This window comes from Aquila chrysaetos, chromosome 14, assembly GCF_900496995.4.
Source record: "Aquila chrysaetos chrysaetos chromosome 14, bAquChr1.4, whole genome shotgun sequence".
Classification (NCBI taxonomy): domain Eukaryota; kingdom Metazoa; phylum Chordata; class Aves; order Accipitriformes; family Accipitridae; genus Aquila; species Aquila chrysaetos.
In genome coordinates, this window is record NC_044017.1 from 3,282,088 (window position 1) to 3,298,411 (window position 16,324).

Genomic DNA, 16,324 nt, shown 5'->3' on the forward strand with positions numbered 1-16,324 from the left:
CTTTCCCCCGTCCCTCCTCCAGCCCCCCTGCGCCCTCACCGCCCCTCGCCTCGGGGAGGACAAAAAAAAAAAAAAAAAAAAAAAAAAAAAAGCTCCAGCGGTGCGTGCCTCTGTGTGTGCGTGTGTGTAGGGGAGGCTGGAGCGGGGTGGGACCGAAGAGCCGTGATTACAGCTCTCCCCGGAGAAGAAGATTGCTCTCTCCAGATGCTGATTTCTGAAGCACTTGGCAATCATCGGGCGGGAGCCTGGAAGACTCGGCGGTAGCCGCCCCGGCCCCGGCGATGGCAGCGGCGGGCGAGCGGGCGGCGGTGCGGGGCTGAGGGGCAGCCCCGGGAGGCCACGCTGCCGGCCGGACCCGACCCCGACGAGCCCGAGCCCGAACTCGCCCGGGCGCGGCTCTGCCCCGATTCCCCCCGCCGCTCCTCTCCGCCCCGCTCCCCGCCGCCGGCCCGCTCAGGTGTGCCCCCACGGCGGGAGGGGCGGCGGGGCACCCCTGCGGTGACCCCCGGCGGCGGCGGCTCCCGCGGGCCGCAGGGCGAGGGGGTGCCCCGCTGCAGCCGCCCCCTCGGGCCGGAGGAGGCTCCCGCTCCCCCGGGGATGGGTCCCCGCCGGGGCTGAGCGCCCCACCGCCGCCACCACCGCCGCCCTCCCGCCCGCCCGCCCGTCGCGGCGCCGGCCGGCGTGGGCGAGCCGGCGAGCAGCCATGGCAGCGGCCATCGCCAGCGGCTTGATCCGCCAGAAGCGGCAGGCGAGGGAGCAGCACTGGGACCGGCCCTCGGCCAGCAGGAGGCGGAACAGCCCCAGCAAGAACCGCGGGCTCTGCAACGGCAACCTGGTGGACATTTTCTCCAAGGTCCGCATCTTCGGGCTCAAGAAGCGGCGGTTGCGGCGCCAAGGTGCGTCTCTGTGGCCGGGGGGGGGGGGGGGGGTGGCGGGCGGGAAGGGGGCGACCTGTGGCGGGAAACTTCCCGCGTCGCTGAGGCGGCGGCCGCCTCCCGCGCTCCCCTCAGCGGGCTCGGGGGGTGGGCGCCGTGGCGGGAAGCCCCTCAGGTGAGGCGGGCCGGCCTGGCAAGGTGCGAGGCCTCGTCGGTCGCCCCGCGTGTCCCCGTCTCGCCCCGTCTTTTTCGTAAAAGTCGAAGAGCACGCGGCGCGGAAAGCTTTGGAAGCGGCCGGCCGGTCCCTTCCTTGAGCTGCCCCGGTTGGCTTTGCCGGCCGTAGCCCAGGGGTCCCGCTCCCCGCCGCCCGGCCGCTTCCCAGTCGCCAAAGTGAGAGGTAACGGCACAGCCGGCGGCTGCGGGAGAGCTGCCCCGCAGCCCCGTGGGTGCCCCGGTGTGGGTCTGCCTGCCCACTGCCCGTCCTGGGTCAGGGCCTCTTCGTATAGACCGACAAGTCTTGCAGGCAGTTCTTCTTCGGGGCGGGCGGCCGGCAGTCAACCGAGATGACTAAAACTAGTACCGTGGTGACTGCGTTATACCCAGTACTTTGTATTAGAACCCTAGAAATAAAAGGAGTTAAACGATACTGCAGTGACTTCTCTGTTTTTTTAGTTTTGTGGTATTCAGCTCGATACTCAACAGCATTCAGAAATGGTGATGGCTCGTTTTGTGCTCGTCCTCAGGAAACAAGTAGTTTTAGAACAAAAGGATCGGATCGTGAAGAGCGAAAATGTTAAGTATCGCTCGAAAGGTGGCTAATACCTACCAGTCAATGGTAAAGTACAAGCCACCCTCTGTTACCTTAGAGAATGCCACCATGTGTTGTAGTTTGGTATGTATACTATAGCTCCTCTTTGGGTTGGGTCGGAAGACAGTTTTAAGAAGCATGATCAGTGATCTGTCCTGACCGATCCTTCCTGCTTTTTTTCCATGCTTCGTACTTGAAATAGCACAGATTGACAACATCCGTACAATTTTATTTCTACGTGGCTCTATTACTATAAGGATGATTTCTTGTCACTCCTAATGCAAGCTAAATCTTGCCATTTTTAGATAGTACAGGGATATAGGGAAGAGGAGCGAGAATGTGTCAGTGGCAAAATCTATGGTGGCTTATTCTTAGGCAGTCTGCATGTGTGCTTAAAAAGAAGACTAGAGTACTCGGTTTATGATGGTGGATTTATATATGTGTGACACTTGTTCATGAAAACAAGTTTAGGGGGTTTTGCTAACTAAGCAATTGTTCTCAACCACCTGTGCAGTCTTATTTGGGGGAAAATTCTGTATTTGACTATATTATGGTTTGAGGAGGAGCTGACTGTCTCACGGCACCGAGATGCCAACCATTTTCTTAGGTAGGAAAGGGCTTTAAAGGGACTCGTGAACTCATCCTTTTTCATTCATTCATTTTTCATAAGGCACTTCGTGGCATTCTTGAATAAGAGAACTGGATTAGAATATAACTCAGCTGTTAACCCATACCACTGGAACAGATGATTTCAGTAAGAATAATCAGAACAAGGGCTATTCACTAGTAAAGTCTGCAGCAGCAGACCCCCGACTTAATTTTCTGTAAGAATCCTTCAAATGGAGACGTGGCAATATTTATCTATTGGTTTACATTAAGGTCTTAGAATTACTGCTCATCCGTAAGAATTCCTGCTGAAAAAAATACCATTGTACCTTTTACTGTGTATGTTCATGATGCGTAAAGTGACAATGGAGTACCTGTGGATTCAAAGTTGCATGCTATTTAGGAGGGAAACCGAAAAAACAATCAAGCAGAAGTCATTGCTTAAACGCCTTATGCAGAATAATTTAGAATGAATAATCATTTGGGAAAAACACATTTTATAAGGCTGCTTCCTTTAAAAGTACCTTATATGAGTTACAAAATGAACATTTATGAGAGTCTCTCTTTCGTTTTCCTAAACTGAGTTAAATGACCACTGAATTTTTCACTGAAGTCATACTGTCAAACCCATTAAAATAAGTCTTTGCCAAGCAAAATAGGATGCATTTCAAAACATCTGTTGTCAGAAGGGTGCTGTGAGATTTTGACAAATAAACCCTCTGTAAATGATATACAGTGTCATGAGAGCAGTGTGAAAAATGAGCTAATTGACATGTGACAAACCATCCATAGCATTCTCATACAATTCAATGGAAGAGTAGAAGTATATGGAAAATATTTGTTATGTAGAGCAGTAAAAGCTAGACTGTACTTCTCATGGAATAAAAAAGGGGTTTGCTTTTTAGTTACGTAATAAATAGAAACAGAAATACAGAAAAATAAGTGTCTTCCCATCTTTGAAACAGTCAGGCAGCAAAAACTAGTGATGCTGCTTTTTAAATTAAAAATACACATTTACTCTTGTACATACATGGGTATGTGAATTAGATAGATATACACAACGTATGCACACTTACCAACATGTTAGCAAACTTTTGAAAATCTTCTTTATTTTTAAACGCTTCTTAAAAAGTGCCCGCTAGTACTGTTCTTGTTCAGTGGGCTTTATTTGTGAACAAATGAAGTTGTTATGAATACATAACATGCTAAAATCATGTGGATCCCCAACTGAATATAAAATTTTTCTGTCATTGTGACTAATTTTCTGTTCATGGTCTTTTAGGGGTGTACTGAAATATCAACAGAAGAGTGTTTTGGGAGACTAACATTTAGGAAGGGTGACATTAAAGATACATCCAGGAGCTCAATCAGGGTAAAGGGTAATATTTGTATTTGTTTTTGTGTTGGCTCTAACAATAGACACAATGGTAGTTTTAAACAGCTTTTCTAAAACTTAGATTAATGAATTAAACTAGCCGAGTGATTTCTGTGCGAGACTTGTCTGATAATCTACTGAGTGGATGAAACCATTTTCATTGACCGGACAGCTTTGATTCATATTGTTTAGTATTATGATATCTGAAATTTATTTCATCTTGATTTTATCCTACCTGTCATCTGATGAAGAAATCACTGTCATTAATTTCTGGGCAGCCATGAAGCCAAGATCTTGCCTGATGCCAGACATCAATCAATTATGAATCATCCTGCCCTGGATGAGAGGTTGTTCAGTTATAATGGTTTAATTTATGTTAATATAATCACAAATGGGAGAGCTGACGGACAAGATTTTGAGGCTTCATGTGAAATAACCTTATATAACCTGGGGCTACCCAATAAAATGAAGAAAATAAATGTCAGTTCTTTACCTCATGCAACTACAGTGCGCAGAGATTGTCACTGGTGCAAAGTCGAACTTCTTAGCCGGTATTTTCATCTACATATCGAGCTTCTTTGCTAATCTGAAAAATCGTCATTCGGTTAATTAGGTCCCTTGAGAGTATTCTACTGAAAAATACTCAACGTTTAAATGTATTAAAAACCAAGTGTGATGTTTACTGTTTCTGTGTGCTACTACCACATTAAAACTTCTAAATTTATACATAGAGTGTATGAATTTTGGAATGACTTGGCCTCTGATTTTGTACATTAATATTTATGAGAAAGAGAGACCTAGGGAACATGTTCAGAAAACGCACTGATGAGATTTTATTGCATCCACAAAGGTAATTTAATTCTCCAAAGAAAGCATTTTTTGAAAATTCCTCAGTATATCAGCTAATGTTTTGCGGCAGACGTGGGAGTGGCCCATAATCTCAGATGTAAGATAATTCCCCGTGTACATAGTGCCTTAAGTAGTTCTTAGTTCTCCTACTTGTGGAATGATGTAAGTGGAACTGAAATGGAGATCTGTGCACGCGGGCGTACGTGCCTCGTTTCTCGAAGCTTAAGAAACCGCATCGACTCCCAGTCAGTTAGCTCCAGTGTCGGATGATCTGGCTTGCTCCAAGTTTCAGTGGACCAAAACCTGTAGCTGCACTTTCCTGTGTGACTGTCCTCAGAATCAATTATTCTTGGCAGTTCACCAAAGCCCACAGCTACTGCATTGTCTAGGTGCAAGACCACGTATTTTTCTGGGTGTTGAACTGATGTTGCTTGTTCTTCACTACTTTTCTTCAAATGAAATTGAGTAACCCACAACCCTTCTGGAACTATAAGCTCAGTCTTAACAGTATATATAAGAAATTTTTAATTTTTCAAAATTTTTCATTCATTGCTGCCAATCTGTTCAAAGGGCTGCATGGTCATCACAAATTGAAAAGTGTAAATACGCTCTATCTCATGTAAAATATTCTAAGCATACTTAAAAATTATTTTTGAACATGTGGTTTGCTAGACTCGGTGTCAAGTTTTCTTTCCCATGCATTCAGTATTTCACATAGACCCTGTGCTTGCTAAGGGAAGCTTTAAAAAGAAATGTAGTAATGGCTGGAATGTACTTCTCTTATTCTGAACTGGTCTTGGTGGCTCTAGAAGTGATGAATGAGATGTTTTTGAGAGGAAGTGGGGGAAAAACAACTTTAAAATGGTAACATAATTTTATGGACTATTGATCTTTAGAAATATCTCCAACATGGGTGATAGAATAGTGGGCCTTTAACGTACATGTAGTGCTGTACCAATGTTATTTCAGAATATCTCCTATTTTAATGTAAAGCAAGTAGAAAAACTTAACTGCACCCATTGTATATCTTAAAATATTGTGCTAAAAGTAGAGAACTTCAGAGAGTAGTATGTGTTTTAACTTATGTTTTCTAAATACGCTAAGGTTGGTACTAGTTGCGAGTTAAGATTTCTTTGAAATTTCTCAAACGCTTCACAGCTGTTTTGGCTTGAATTCCTTGCTTGCTTTGTCTATAAAGTATTGTGGTGTTTGGGGTTTTTTGGTCAATTCTTTCTTCCTGATAAGCATTGGTTTACGTTTTTTTACCTCAGAAAGTTTTCACATCTGGAGGATACATGAAATTGGAGGAACCCAAATTTCACTTTTCCTGTATACACACGTGGCTTTTCACTATCTTCACTTGGTAATTGGTGATTTAACTCTTCATTAGCAAATGAACTCTTCAATCATGAGTGATCTTGCAGAATCTCCAAAGTTCAGGCAGTTTTCGTCCACATGTAGTGATCTTTTTTGTAAGGTGTATCAGTTATTGTATCTATTAAAGGTATCGTAGAACTAAATTATCTGGTTAATAGAGATGTTAAGGGACATTACAGTTTAGGTGGTTTCTGAGTGATGTAGCAATAAAAATGTTATAGGCAAAGTCAGGTTTCTATACCGTATTTAAAGACAGAATTCTGACTTTTAACAATATATAATCTATTAGTGGATGTCATTTTTTCAGGGTATTTCAGTCTGTTAATTTGAATCAAACTAAAATGAGTGGTTAAAACTCGTTTTGAGTAATGAATTTTCAAGTCAGTAGCTTCTAAACAGCAGTAATTAATTTTAATGTAGAGCTAGCACTGAAAAAGTTTATTACAGAAAACTTTGCTGTTAAAGTCTTTTGATTGAGACTCTAAGCCTAATTTAGAAATGTGAAGAAACACAACTGTGGATACCCATTTTTCATAATGAGTAAACAGAAGCCTATCTTGCTTGGTCATCTGTAAGCTCTGTTCTACCTTGGGCAAGTATTAGAGTTAGTGATAAGACAGGAACATATACCCCAATGGCATGGGCTCTTACGGTGCCATCAGCTTTTTCTGAAACCCTTTGAAACTGGTCCTTTTTTGTTCTCAAGAATTATTAGTGCTAATTCAGATCTTATGCTCTGCCATACACTGAGTGGTGTGAAAAAAGACAGAATATATGATACTACATTCCATGGTAGAAAAGGATGAGAAAATTAGTAAAGCTCTGCATTTCTTTATTATGATCTAAAATCAGCGACCTGCTTTCCTTGCATTGTAGACAATAACATTTCTCTATGTTAGGGGTTTAGTGTTTCATTTCAATTATATAAATCGGATAACTTGATGAGATCAAGTTTAGATCTTCCAATATATTTTCCTATGGGACTGAAATTGGGAACATACGCTTTCCTGGTGCCAAGAAAGAAACTAGCTGCTTTTGGTGCCAGGATTTAGGAATATGTAATTGGATCAAGTTAGAGACAGGCAGGACTCGAGTCCAAGACTCTCAAGCTCTGATTCCATGTTACAAACTATAGATTATTTCAGCACATCCTGAAATAGGTGACATTACTTAAATTTACATTTCTGTAAATAAATAAATATATAACCAAAGAAGATGGAGAATTTTGGTATTTCAGAGGAAAGCTAATATAACACTGAAAGAAGTAAATAGTAAAAGGATCATATAAAATTTAAATAGATGGACTATGTTGAAAAAAAATGCAGAAACTTTGTTCCCTCGAGGTTTTCAGGATCCCAGGTTCTTTTGGTTGCCATTTCATAAAATGGGGAGTACAACCTAATAAACATGATACTCGTTGTTCAGTAAGATTTTCATAAATGAAGCTAGAGAAAGTTGACTGAAATAGGAATGTGAAGTATATCCTTTCTCTAGGATAAAGTATAATCTCTAGGATGTAACTAAATTAAAAGATTTAATTAAATCTTTGCTTTTGATTCTAATCCCTTGCCCAGGTGTAGAACCTTTGAAAGGCATCGGAGTTACCGTGCTATAAAACTGCTGTAAATTGAGCCAAGATTGGACTGCTGATTGGCAGTAATCAGCATAAATAAACGATGGAACTCAGCATTTGTTTAAAATATTAAATCAAGCATTTTATTTCATCTAAGAATAATTCAGTATTATGAAACACAAGCACACAGTCTTTTTTTCTCTGTAGAAGTTAATTTTTTAAAAAAAAAAGATAAAAAGAAACAGTCCTTCTTAATTAACTATCATTTCCATTGCAAAGTCTTCCCTTTCTGCTTTCTTTTGCAAACTCCAAGATGTATCCAATACACTAAGTGTAGCTGCTGCTGCTCCTGCTTTGGTACGGTGAAGCGTGGCTCCAGAAAGCATCTACTTTTGGTTGCTAGACTATTATTTCCAGTGTTTTTTGAAAAAAATGCAAATGAGAGGAAGGACATAATGATTTTTTAAATTAGTCTCCATTTTTTAATGGTTCATTGTACAGCTAAACCTGGGTGGAATTTCATGTCCTAATGAAAAGGGACTTTTCAAGCCTCAAGGCATTTTTGTTACTGAATTTCAAAGTCACTCAGCACACAACAGATATGTCAGGCTTAAGAAAATGTCAGCAGGTTTCTTTACAGTGGAGAGTCTTGTGGAACTACAAGCCTAGAGGTGGGAGCTGGTACCCATGTCTCCCTTAAAGCAGTAATGCATTATAGGTATTTCTAGTTTGGTTTTGATGAGAATTTGCACTGCCTGAGTGTTATAGAGAGACTCACTTCCTTACTTACCATATAAAACTAGAGCAATGGGGTTTTTTTTTTACTGAAATTATATGCTTTGATTGTAGTATTTTCTGTAGCGTGAAAGAAGGATGTCTTTGGAAGGCAACTATTTACTTCAGACTTCTGTGATCAGAAGTACTAAATTTATGGTTTATATATACCTACTTATATGAAAACATTACATATCTCTAATGCCTAGATTATGTTAGTGCTCTTCTTTAAGAAGTATATTCTATAATGAAGCAGTGAGTACTTCACCAATAAGAAGTCTATTTCAGCAATAAGAAGTCTGTTTCAGTATGATACTTACATTTTCTTTCCAAATCTGTAACAGAGTTTTTCATATAACAGCAGACTTAATTTTTGTGATTAGAACAACACGTGTGAAGTTTATTGGCAATTCATAAAGAACAGTCTGTTTGCTAGAGTATAAATAAAATAGGTATTTATGGTTTTATTTATTTCGGTTTTAATCCTTGATATAATCTCTTCTTTGTTTTGTTTTTAAGAACAGTCTTATAACAATTGGTATGTTCATAAATGTGGTGAAGTAAGGTTTTTCTCCAATCACTCCCTTGTAACCTAAACTCTATAGTTCATGGATTATAGTTCATAACTGTTCCAAAATCTTGCAACATTTACTGAGCGTTGAGTTGTTCACACACTTACTGCTTTGTGCATTGTGAATATTCCAGCTTAAACAGATGCTCCTCTCATTTTCATCTGTGTAGTATATGTATAACTGAGACTTGAATTCCTCTACCTTAATTAGTGGTTTGTATCTCTTCATATGAAATTCTGATGAGTTGAAAAATTTGCCACTGTAATCGGTATACCAGTGACTATGAAATAAATGAACTCTTAAACTTCATTGCTCGATTTTCTTCTTTCACTTTTCTTGCTATTTAATCAGAACAGTTCCTTCTTTGTAATCAGAAAAAATACACATGAAACGTGTAGTGCTTTGTTCCCAACAGCTTTTAAACTGTGTTGTCTAAGCCAACAAAAATAAGACTCCAGCAACTTTGGAATCTCTTCCTACGACACTAGAAAGAGACTTGCATGGCAGGATGGCTTTGCTACAGCCTTTTGGATTTTAGCAAGGTTCCCTTTGTGTCCACTGTAAGTCTTGGCTTCTCAGAGCTGTGGTCAGGCTTGTACCTGGAGGTATACTTATGGCATCAGTCCTGAAGATTACCCATGCTTGCCCTCAAGCAAGTGGAGGTGTGATTACAGGATGAAGACCTAAGTATGGTTGCCTATCCCTTTTGTTGTGTAGGGACACGCAAAAAATTAATAATTGATTCCTCCTGCTATTAGTTCCTTTTCATTATCAGTTATCTTGTATCATGACTGTGCCAAGAAGTAGGATTAATTATAAAATAGCACAGGATACTTTAGAATTTTTTAATAGAAAACTATTCCTGGGGTTGAAAAGTTGAGAGAGATTGATCCCTGCTGATGCAGGTAGTCTGAAGAAGTGCAAACCTTTGTTGTTTCTAGGAAATATTATTGAAATTAGCTTGTGTATGTTTTAAGGATTTGAAAATATATATGTTCCTCCTAAGGAACTCATTAGAAAATTATTAATAGTGAATGATAGTGAACACAATCATCAGTTCTCACTACCAAGCGAGTTGTTTTTTCATCTCAATAGCTTTATTTGGATAGTCAAGTTTTGTGTTTATCACAAACTCCAAACAGAGTCTGGTGCACAGATTATTCATACCTTTTTTATAAATATTAAAAAAATGAAGACTCTAGTCAACTTCCTTTACTAGCATAGTTTTGGCTTGCTTAAAATAACAGTCTGGATTCTGAGAACCTTTTTTTTACTTATCTATTTTTTTCCCTCTGAAGATGGTTTTGTGCAGAGATTAGTTTATGGCTGAACTCTTCCAGGCATTAGATTGGTAAATCCCACTTCATTATTGCTTCCAATTATATTTTAGTTTTGTGACAAAGTAGAAATACTAGTTCCTGTGTCCATAGACTTTTGCTGAAGCAAATGAGAGACCTGCTTCCACAGAGCCTCAGTAATGATTTTTTTTGTGGCAATATTTAAGGAAAAAAGAGATAAAACTTTTTGAATTCCAGCTCTGAAGGTCAGATGTCCCCCAATTTGCAATTTGTGTACAACTAAGAAATTTAGCGGTTTAGCCCTTTTGTAGATGTAAATTTATTCATTAAATTCTGTTGTCTAAGTAGCTTATATGTGCTAAACAACTGCAAGGTTGTGATGTTACTACCCTAAAAACAGATCTTTTGACGTAATGCGCATGATTCTGGAAATCTTTGTAAAATTGATATGTAATGCTCTGTATAAAAAGTATTCTGTTGTAAGTTTTATGTAAAATGAGCAAAAAAGTAAATGTAAATAAATCAAAATGAATGGATGGCTCAGATTTATATAAATTATGGCATCTAGAAAACCCTGAATGTTACTAGCAAGTAGCCATCTTTCTTTGGAAACAGTGAATGTCACTGTAGAGATAAGATAATTGACTCCAAACCATAGAAAGAAAGAAAAACTAAGCCATTCCCATTAGCCATACTCTCTAGTTCTCTACTTACAGGTAGGTATATCAGCATTCTCAGGCATTTTTTGTCAGAAAAGCATGTCTTTGTTAACAACAGAGAAACAAAGACTCATCAGGTTTTCCATACAGTTAAAAGCTACTAACTTCAGCGTAGGTTAAGCCTGAATAATCTGGTTGTAGTTAAACTAAGGTATGAATAGTCATTTTTATCTCGTTGTTGCAACGGCAAAGTGGCTGGATCAAGCCAGTAGCCACCTCGGGGCCACTTATCATATTCAGTACAATTCAATCAATCAGTCATCACCCTGTTTACCAGAGTTTTATGTTGCAAACATAGTGGTTGAAATGCATTGGTGGCATAAACAAACATTTCTGTTGAATTACTGGGGCAGCTTTCTAGGTCATTGGATGTCAGTGGGCAGGTCCTATTCAAAGTTTGTCATGGATAACAGTCAAAAATTCAGGATCTGACTTACTAAAACTCTCCACTTGCAGAGCTCCAGTAATAGTAGCTAAAAATCCATGGCTTAAGCAGCCCGAGTGGCACAAGTATGAGGAACATAGTGAATCTTGTCTTAAAAAAAAATGTTTAATGCTTAGAGGATCTTAACTGTAATTTTGTCAGCTTGTTACCAACTTCACACAATATTGGTATTTTGGTTTTCACAGTTGGTACTTGTTTTAAATATAGGAAGGGATATAAGGAAGATAACCTGTTTTCTACTCTTTGCTAACGAGTGTTTAGGTATAAGTAGTGTAAGGGTGGAGTATAAGTAGTTAATTAGGGAATGCATTGCTGGTAAGTTGCTGATGCTGTCATTCCAAAAGCATTCACTGCAAATTTTGGCTAAACTTTAAGAATATTCAATCATGTTAAGGTGTGGAAGGGGTAAGTTGAATGCACCTGAGCAACCTGACTAGAGATGTAAGTAATTCTAGATTAAACGGACTTGTAAAGACAATGTAGTTTTCAATTTTTTAATTATTTCTGTCCTGATGCTAGTATCCATTGAGGACATAATTGGGGTTATTTGGAGCAGTAACTTTGAATTTAGGATTCTTACTTGTATAAGTAGTGTGATTAAGTTCAGTTCCTAATTGCAGTAGGGAAACCCGCTACATTTAGAGCCTGAGGCAGCAAAAAGGTTTTGCTTCTTTTTAGGTATTTTTGTTGCTGTTGATTGTATCAAGGATGACACAGACTACTACAGACAAGACCTGACATAGAAACAGTCTTTTAACTCTTTGCTATTTATTTTTATTCTATTTACACTATTTCTATGAGATACAGCTAGTTTTTGATTGTGTAATAGCTTATATGTGTAAGGGTGTTCATTCCAGTTGATTTCCAGATAGATGTGTGCTATTACACGGGAACAATTTGGGTGTATGCTCTTTATTTTCCAGAGCAGTTCAGATGTGACACCAGAGGACTAATGGCGCAACCCTCATCCTGAGTCCAATAGATTTTGGCGTACTGAGTTCTTTTTTAGGGATGTGTCATAGCTGTGTAGGAGGTGAAAAAATGTTTCTTCACTTCTGCCATAGTATCAGCAATGTCTCGCACAGTGGCTCTAATATGTTGACAGCTCGGTGAGTCCTGAATGCTTCCATTTGGTTATCGGGTTGAATTTTATCCCTGTGAAGGCTTGCTTTTTTTTTTTTTTTTTTTTTTTTTTTTTTTTTTTTTTTTTTTTTTTTTTTTTAATAAGTAACATGAAAATGACACAGTTTTGTACTCTACTGTCTAGTGCCTACTGCTATGGAAACAGAAAAGTGTCTTTAGGGGACAACTATTGAAGTAACAGTATTATTTTTTTTTTTTGGTCTTGTATCCCTTGTGGAGCTTTGATAGAACATTTTCGTGATGAATTGGACCTTGGTCTTTCTGCATATGGGATGCAATTCAGCTTTCTCCATTTTGAGTGTGTGGCTAGTTATGTTTATTCTTCTCTCTTTGTAGGGAGGCACTGGATCAGTGTTTTTTAAGCAATTGTGAGGCAGTTGATCAGTTAGCTAATTCTGAATATTGTTAGTTTGTCTATTTACTGGTATCTAAGCTCCTACTTCAGGGGAAGATGAGAAGATTGAATAGATTTTCTTTATTAGGGTCATTCAGACTCTATATTTGGAGCAAGACACAAATTTTCCTATTTGTATTCCCACAGGGGAAGAAGAAGTATGAATTTCTATAGCTCTGAAGGCCCTTTGCCACCACCTTTGCCTTTAAACTTCAGCAGAGATGCTTTTGAAAGGAAACAGGATTGTGTTCCAACCATCCCAACATGCAGTTAGTGCTGCCATTCGGAGTCACAGGGATTTATCCTGCCATCCTTCTGCATGGCGAATGTCAGGCTGAAGGAAGGCTAGCCATGAGGCTGTTGCTCAGTAATCATAGAATGGTTTGGGTTGGAAGGGTCGGTAAAGATCATCTAGTTCCAACCGCCCTGACGTGGGCAGGGACACCTTCCACTAGGCCAGGTTGCTCAAAGCCCCATCCAACCTGGCCTTGAACACTGCCAGGGATGGGGCAGCCACAGCCTCTCTGGGCAACCTGTGCCAGTGCCTCACCACCCTCACTGTGAAGAATTTCTTCCTTGCATCTAATCTAAATCTACCCTCTTTTGGTTTAAAGCCATTACCCCTTGTCCTCTCACTCCAGCCCTTGTAAAAAGTCCCTCTCCAGCTTTCTTGTAGGCCCCCTTTAGGTACTGGAAGGCTGCTATAAGGTCTCCCCAGAGCCTTCTCCAGGCTGAACAACCTCAATATTCTCAGCCTGTCTTCACAGGAGAGGTGCTCCAGCCCTCTGAACATTTTTGTGGCCCTCCTCTGGACTCCCTCCAACAAGTCCATGTCCTTACCTTGGGGGCCCCAGAGCTGGATGCAGTACTCCAGGTGGGGTCTCACGAGAGCAGAGTAGATCCCTTGACCTGCTGGCCACGCTTCTTTTGATGCAGCCCAGGATACGGTTGGCTTTCTGGGATACAAATATGCGTTGCTGGGTCATGTTGAGCTTCTCGTCAACCAACACCCCCAAGTCCTTCTCCTCAGGGCTGCTCTCAGTCATGACAGTAAGATCAACCAGCACTGGATCTCACCTCTTGCTCCAGTGGGAGCGGTGAAACAGATACCATAGTGCTTATGTGCTGCTCGAGGAGCTATGTGTCTGCAAAATAAATTAGGAAAAACAGTAGAAGGGAGGGAAGAAGTTGTTTTGACTATCCTAGGTGCAGGATGCTGCTATAGATATATAACACACATAGATCAATTATGATCTTAGATGTTGAGATTGCTCCGGTCATTTATGTGACTGCAGTGGCAAGTATGTACGGTGGTGACGTTGCTTCCACGAGTACCAGGACTCTTGAGGAGAAGCATATGACTCTCTGATGTAGGCAAGGCCACAATTATCTTTGGCTGTGCTGTGACAACGCTTAGACTGCTGGAAAGCATGTTGCCTTAGGCCCACACCTTGAGACCGCTCAAAACCCAAAAATAGAGCACAAGTGGTCTGTGGTCTGTTTCATAAGCAGCTCCAAACAGAAGGACGTAGCAGTGCATTGGGAACTGCTCTTGCTGCTTAAAAGCTTTGGCTTGGAAATCAGAGTAGTAGTAATACCAACAACTTATTAAACAAAGCTGTTCAGAAAATGACTGTGCTGTCATCTGGCAAAACAAACCGACATTTAGGTTTGTGGAGTTTTTCACCGCAAAGCGTGCTGTATCTTCTGTTTTGTGAGAACAGCATTTCCAGTCAAAGCCTGTTTTGACAGAAGCATCCTGACTGGGCAGTACTGTATAGCCATATTGGTAAGACACCTGGTTACGCGAGGGAGAAAAGAAACCCCAGACAAATGAGCTGTACATATTTTGTTTCATCTAAAAAACTATGGTAGCTATACAAGACTTACTCAGAAAGTACTGTAACGTGAATTATTCAGGCTTTAACTTTTATTAGTTCTGTAATGCCTCTTATCTGCCATGATCCTGCAGTTTCATGTATTAAAATACAACCAAGGGGAATAACTGTTGGTTTGTGACAACCAACTACCTGACAGCAATTATGCAATTTCAGTCAGTGGAGTGGAGCTGGCAGTGGAGTCAGGCTTTGCTACGCGTGGAGAGACATTTAAAGATGAGCAATATAGAAGTGCAGCAAACCAGCTTTGAACTTCAAGTCTATCCCTGTATCCCCAGTGTATTTCACTGAGTTTATATTTCTTACAGCTTTCTGCTACTAAAACAGACAGGTAGTTGGAGTTAGTTTCAGTTCTGTAAAGGGAAAATAAAATACAGCCAGTTGGTTCTGGGACTCCTAGTTTGGAACCTGCTGATGATCATAACCAACTTTTGTACATGTTTTGGTAAACAAAATCAGAGACTTTGATTCCATTTCACTAATTTCTGTGTGTACAGAAGTTACATGTGTCTTTCAGGACTGAGATTTTAGTTTTATCACGTGAAGTTGCAGAACTTGTTCCTCATTCTGAGTTAACCACTGGAACTAGCAAGCAAGGCTGCAAGAACAGCCATTACAGCACATTAGAAGTAGCCCTGGCAGTAGTAGATACATGAACAGACATTTGATAAGGAAAAAGTGCATTTAGCGCTGTGCAAAAGCACGTTTCTCTGCATTAACCATTGATGATTCTGATGTCCCTCTGGCCTTGTTTACATTTGTAGGTTTTAATGGTATAGCTTTAATTACGGAAACTTCAGAGCTGCTAACACTTGGGACTTTTAGGACCCTGTCCTTTATAACTGCACCTGACCCCTTTCTACACTATTGCTGAAATGGACCGGTGAGGAATGAACTGGTGGAAATTGCAGCTTTGTCCATGCTGTTAATTTTGGTTTAGTTTGTCTAAGCCATATAAAGTGAGCTTAGTGGAATCTTAGATGAGGTAATATATCTGTCACTGCCTAAAATCCCGTCATCACCTGTAATAGGTTGCCTTTGTTTTTTCATCGCGCCTTTCTATTTCCAGACATTTTTCATCCTTCATTTCTTCTTTCCAAACACACCTGACTGATAATGAAAGAATACTGCATTTCATTCCTGATGGTCCTTAGTAGATGCCTGAAGATCAGATATTGCAAGGGAGGAGAGGCTAAGCGAGGATGGATACAGCCATGCAAGCTATGCGAGATGTAGCGAGGGACAGTGAAACCTGTATGCTGCATTATGTATTTCCTGTAATTCATATATTTTAAAGGGAAGGTTATGTTCTTTGTACTGAGGGGATTTGAAGGGGAAAAAATAATATTCATGGGAATGTTTGTATTCTTCTATTTGAGAAACCAGGATGACCTCAGTACTAATTTTATGAACTTTTAGAGAAAAAAAAGGTTATAACAAATGTATCTTTCCAAGTAATCTTGCAGATACAAGGTTAGTTAGTTCACAGTTTTGAAAGAAGAGAAATATTTTCTGCTGCAATTAAAGACAGAGGTAATTTTGTCTTTCCAAAGGATAAAACCATCTCTGTAAATACTTGTCTTTCTGTATGTTAAAGTTGAATCAGAAATACCTCTGC

General features: G+C 40.4%; 1 protein-coding gene across 4 annotated transcripts in view; it reads left to right on the forward strand.

Annotated features, from left to right (window-relative positions):
• Window positions 1-16,324, forward strand: part of FGF14 (fibroblast growth factor 14) — a 419,316-nt gene that overhangs the window by 272,783 nt on the left and 130,209 nt on the right. For 2 of the 4 annotated variants that reach the window (XM_030036524.1, XM_030036527.1), the window contains exon 1: window positions 103-896. The exons of the other annotated variants lie outside the window; for them this stretch is intronic. In XM_030036524.1, coding sequence (XP_029892384.1) covers window positions 704-896 — 193 coding nt within the window. In that variant the 5' untranslated portion in view covers window positions 103-703. Of the gene's footprint in view, window positions 1-102; window positions 897-16,324 lie in introns of those variants that run through there. 4 annotated transcript variants of the gene reach the window in all.